General features: G+C 37.3%; 1 protein-coding gene across 1 annotated transcript; it reads left to right on the top strand.

The window, feature by feature from the left end:
- The first annotated feature begins 3,722 nt into the window (after positions 1-3,722).
- Positions 3,723-5,073, top strand: LOC123659072 (protein ALP1-like). The gene has a single exon (XM_045594340.1). The coding sequence runs from the start codon at positions 3,723-3,725 to the stop codon at positions 4,560-4,562; it is 840 nt and encodes a 279-aa protein (XP_045450296.1). The 3' UTR covers positions 4,563-5,073.
- The last annotated feature ends 666 nt before the right edge of the window (positions 5,074-5,739 follow it).

Below are 5,739 nucleotides of genomic sequence, written 5' to 3'. Positions count from 1 at the left end.
TGATAGCTGATGTAATAAGGAGTAACTTAGGCTACTTTTATTGTAAAATTTTATTTCATAACTGCAAGATAAATAATAACTATAACAACAATAACTATATAATAAGTTAGGTTAGCGGAAACAATATGATCTAAATGGTATTTTGGTCACTATTCTGGTATCACCCCACCTAACAATTAATTATTCACACTCACTCTCACTCAGACGTGGATCTCTACATCCAAATCTGGAAGTTCAACCATCTTATCTGCTTATTCTTTATCATTGAGGTTTTAATAGTTCTTAGATCCATGCTCATGTTCTGTCACAGAAATTATTTGTCTACGAATAGCTATTGAATGTCCATACCTAGAGATCAGTGATATACATGGTGATTGATTTAGGAGCTTGTGATTCGGATCTGATCATTGTGATAATTTTTTTACTTCCACTCTACCTGTACTTAATACTGCCCTGCCGGGATGTCTGGCTTAAGCTTGTGGAGACATATGTCCAGCAGTGGACTGCAATAGGCTGAACTGACTGTCTGACTGGACTAGACATTTTTGGCCTACTGTTAAATATTTGGCATCTGCATGTTGTTTAACACACTTGAGACGGATTGAAAGTCCAATGAAATATTTACATATGGTAACCTGGTCTAGGAGTACGCATACGAAACCGCCGGGGCGAGGTGGTGAATGCTAGCTAGACCCCATCTCGCCCCGCCCAGGCGGACGACTGCTCACACGTGGTGTTTTAATCAGTAGGAGTCTGACATAATCTTCTGACGCCCCCGTGTCAGAGGATATACATGACGGATTTTCCGCACGTAAAAAAAATGGAGTACACATACGATAAGAGTAGGTACGCGACATCAAAAGCCATGAAGTTGTTTGTTATTCGTATAGTCGCATTTTGATGTCAACTATGATAAGAAGTCCTATGGGAATAAAATAAAATCAGAAAGAAAACACAGAAATTACGTAATTTAAAAAAAATATTTATTGCTTAAAACCATTTTGAAAGTATTTTTGAGACAGGAATACACGTATACGTAGATGTTTTAAAACACATCTACCGAACAACTGCTATAATATTTTTCTTAGATATCCCTTAGAGAAAAATAAACTTTATAATATTTTTTTTAATTTCTTAACTTTCACTTGTCTACTACGGCCTTTTCAATTAACTTATGCACTATTTTAATGATTGACGTGGTAAAGCATTTTATTAGAGATGTAAAAATGCAATAATAATAATAATAAGACACAAAATAAACAAAATTAAATTTAGTAGCCTAAAAATCGGCAATTTTCAATAAAAAAATTAAAAGTCGATTATCTCGAAAAAGGTTAAGTTTAGGGTAGGGTATTTCATAGTGAAATAAGTCAGAAATGATGGGTACCTACTGCACGCCCTTAACGGATCTAGCACGACTTTTCCTGTAACCCTGTATATATATATGTCGCAGAGTATGAATACGGAACGTCAAGTGTTTGACTTGGGTGTATTCAGATAATGTCAGTTGTCAATTATTAGCTGTTAGAGTAGTGGGGTGATCGACGCGCCACCTAGCACATCGTTCGATAGTCACCTACCCTCAGTTATTATATTACTCGAATTGTTCTGAAGTGTATAAAACGAACGGTGTCACCTCGGCTAAGGCAGTCTTGGCTCTGGCTTGGCACGATACACTTGTTGTATCCTGCTAGTAGCTTAACCTAGACTCATTCAATAATTAATTTGTGCAATCGAATTAATTATTACCTATTACCATTAATTTGGCTAGGCGGGACGTATAACTCGAGCAGTGAAGGTGAGCGTTGATGCGCATTGCAAAGGGGGCCTCCTTAAACCTACACCTGGGTCGCAAGTCCTAGGCACTGCTCTGAGTTACTCCCTCTGCCACGCGATGGACTCGGTACCCGCACGGTGAACCGTGAATCCATCGAATGCTAAGAAGTTAGTCTTCGCCCCCTTAATTAATAATTACCCGCCGTCCGTACTGCGTTACCTTTCTGTTAACTGATTCCTGTGTTATAATAATTTGGTGATATCATTAATTGTGTTTACTTGTGTCAACATTACCCACTTATGCCCACAGTAGACTGAGTGAGTACTCTGAGACGATGAGAAAGAGAAATATACCTTCAAGCCGAAAAGTATACCTTCTTCTTCTTAATATCTGACATATATATATTAATGTAATTTATTTAGTCAAGTATAAAATATATTCTAAATTATTTCAATTTTTGGACAGTTTATGTACAACTTTCAGCAAATTGCCCCAGACAAAATATGAGGAAAAATTGACGGATTAGCAAACTAATTGAAATTAAGCTATTAATAAAGTCCACGCTTATTTGTTACTAGCTATGCTCACGACTTCGCGTTGAATTTAACAAAAAAATTATAAGTATATAGTAAATTATAAAATAAATAAATTTTTAAAATAAAAGTAGCCTTAGTTACAGTTCCTGCACACGATGCCGTCACCGCGCCGTCGCCGCGCCGACGCCGCGCAATTACACTGTAGATACGAGTCGCGCGAAGCCCGCCACCGCGTCGCCGCCGCGCCGCCACCGCGCGCGTTCCCCTAACTCCTTGTTTGTTTGATTCATTCCATTACCGGCCGCGTACGAACGTGCACGCCGCGAGATCGCACGTGACGCAAACATGTCTTATATAATGAAAAAAAAGAAATTTGTGCTTGCCTACTATATGTATAGAAAATGGCAAAAAGAACGTCGAGTTAGAAAGTTGTGGGTTCATCCTATGCTGTCGGCACGGGAGCAATTTGGTGAATTTCATACACTTTACGAAGATCTCCGAAAAGACGAGGCCAAATTTTGTGATTATTTTCGAATGAATTACAAGACATTTGATAAATTATTAGATTTATTTAAGAATAAACTGCAACACACAAATACAAATATGCGAGCAAGTATATCTGCTAAGGAGAGATTGGTTGTTACATTGAGGTAAATAAAATAAATATAATATATATTTAATTATTCTGATGTAATGTAGAAAAATCAAAATCAATCAAGCTTGAAGTAGATGGACTTGGAATGCTTTGTAATGAATCGTTTTCAATGCTATAATTCGAAGCCTGTGATTGAACTCTCGTACTGGGTCCAGCATTAGTATTGTAACCGTAGTGTGCCGGGGTGTCCATTGCGCCTGCTGTGCGTGAATGATGTGGAGCGCTATAACTATTTTTATATTGGATATTTCTTATAATATTCAATACTTGGTACTGGAATTCAACAATATCTTCGTCTTTGAAGCGTTCCACGGTAGGAGCTATACCTTTAAAAAAAGACATCATTCTACTATCGTCATCTTTTTCTAACGTTTCCATAAACTTAATCATTTTCTTATCTACAGGATTTAATTCTTCGTTTTTCTTTCTTTTGTTGACATTAGTAACTTCAGATTTGTTTTCTTCCGGCATGTTTGATCCAGATTGGGTTGGCTGTGGGGTAATTTTTTTCAAAAATTGTAAATTATCATAATATTGATATTTATGTACTGGTTTTGCACCTGATCCAGATTTCGATTCACGTATCTTTTTGTCGCATTTCATCCACGCATCCCTTATATTCTTCCATTTCTGAGATATTAGTTTACCTGAAATAATTAATATTAATAATCCATTTTATTATTGTAATGTTTTTTTCGATTGCAGGTATTTAGCAACCGGAACTTCATTAGCCGATCTTGAATATCGTTTTAGAATGGGAAAATCAACTTTAAGCGTAATCATACGAGAAGTGTGTTCTCTAATATGGTCTGAACTTTACCCAAAATATATGAAAATGCCATGTATAAACGATTGGCTAGAAATAGCAAATAAATTTGAAGTGTCTGCTAATTTCCCTCATTGTGTCGGTGCTGTAGATGGAAAGCACATCAGAGTAATAAAACCAAATAAAAGTGGATCGATGTTTTTGAACTACAAACATTACTTCTCGATTCTATTAATGGCAGTCGCCGATAGTGACTACAACTTTATTTATATCAGTGTCGGTGCTTATGGAAAGGATTGTGATTCAGGTGTTTTTAAAGACACAGCTTTCTGGCACAACATGATTAACAATACTTTGAACTTGCCAGGACCTACTTCCTTACCTAATACCAACATTGCCTTGCCATATGTATTCGTAGGTGATGAAGCATTTGCATTACATCAGAATTTACTGCGCCCATATAATAGTCAAATGCTTGATGCAGAAAAATCCGTTTTTAATTATCGGTTAACAAGAGCGAGACGATATGTAGAATGCACCTTTGGGATACTGGCCAATAAGTGGCGAATTTTTCATCGACCTTTAAATGTGTCATTGGATTTGGCTGTTGATGTTGTGAAAGCTTGTTGTTTACTGCAAAATTTTATACACAAAGAGGAGGGCGTAAAAGGGGTCCAAGAATCTCTAAGCGGGTGTGAATTAGAGGAGTTTTTGCCATTTGATTCAACAGAAATGGTTCCTACAACAGCTAATGAAATACGTGACAAATATAAGGAGTATTTTAATTCTGAATATGGCAGTGTACCATGGCAAAATAATTATTGTTAATATGTATGCGAAACATGTTTCTATCTAGCGGGAATACTCAAGCTACTACTAGTAGTGATGGGACTCGAGTGACTTTTTTTCACTCAAGTCACTCGCCAGTGAAAACCGATTTACTCGAGTGTCACTCGAGTAAAGATGAGACTCGAGTATTTTTTTTTTCGAGTGAATCATTCGAGTCACACGTAATCCGAGTCATCAAAAATATGACTCGAGTGGGAGTAAAAACAAAACTACTCGAGTAACTCGAGTGAAACACGGCTCGAGTCCCATCACTAACTACTAGTAGCAAGTGATTGCTTGTTTAATGTAGGTACCTACCACACGAAATTGCTTACGAGATATACTATCCACACACTATATAATACACTGTTGCATTACGATTTAAATAAAAAACATACTGATCGTGTCTTGTCCCAAACTTCCTTTAAGTCAGCTACTTATATATTTTTTCGTTTGGCCTCACTAGATAGAAATACATTAACAAGAATAAATAAAATTTTGTAAAAAGATACTTACCGTATTTATTTTTCTCCGTATCGGGTAGGTCTGCAAAGTTCTCATTCATTATATGGCAGATCTCAAACCAAGCTTTTAAACTTTTACGCTTGTCTTTATATATTTCCAAAGTTTTGTCCCATAACACTTCTCTGTCCTCCACTAAACTTATAAACGTTTCGTAATCAAAACTATCCATGGTAATTAATTAACAAGTTCACGCACGTGCACGACGCGGCCGGTAATGGAATGAATCAAACAAACAAGGAGGGAGGGGAACGCGCGCGGTGGCGGCGCGGCGGCGACGCGGTGGCGGGCTTCGCGCGACTCGTATCTACAGTGTAATTGCGCGGCGTCGGCGCGGCGACGGCGCGGTGACGGCATCGTGTGCAGGAACGCTTACTCCGTGTTACCTCAGCTTACTGCCAGTGAAAGTCCCGTCAAAATCGGTACAGCCGTTTCAGAGATTAGCCGAAACTAACAGACAGACAAAAATCGTAAAAAAAAATTATTTGTTGTGTACCGTGTCACGTGTATACATACATCCATATGCATTTATTAAAAAGCGATTATTTTAATATTACAAACAGACACTCCAATTTTATTTATTTGTATAGATTAAATTTTTTTTAATACGCTGTAAGGAAAACATGCTAGCACGTATAAAAATAAAACACACGAA

Source organism: Melitaea cinxia, chromosome 13, assembly GCF_905220565.1.
Source record: "Melitaea cinxia chromosome 13, ilMelCinx1.1, whole genome shotgun sequence".
Lineage (NCBI taxonomy): Eukaryota > Metazoa > Arthropoda > Insecta > Lepidoptera > Nymphalidae > Melitaea > Melitaea cinxia.
Note: the sequence above shows the minus strand (reverse complement) of the source record. Positions and strands in the feature narration are given on the sequence as shown.

Excerpts from the sequence above, each read along its gene's own strand:
- LOC123659072 (XM_045594340.1), top strand. The coding sequence starts at position 3,723 with ATGGGAAAATCAACTTTAAGCGTAATCATACGAGAAGTGTGTTCTCTA.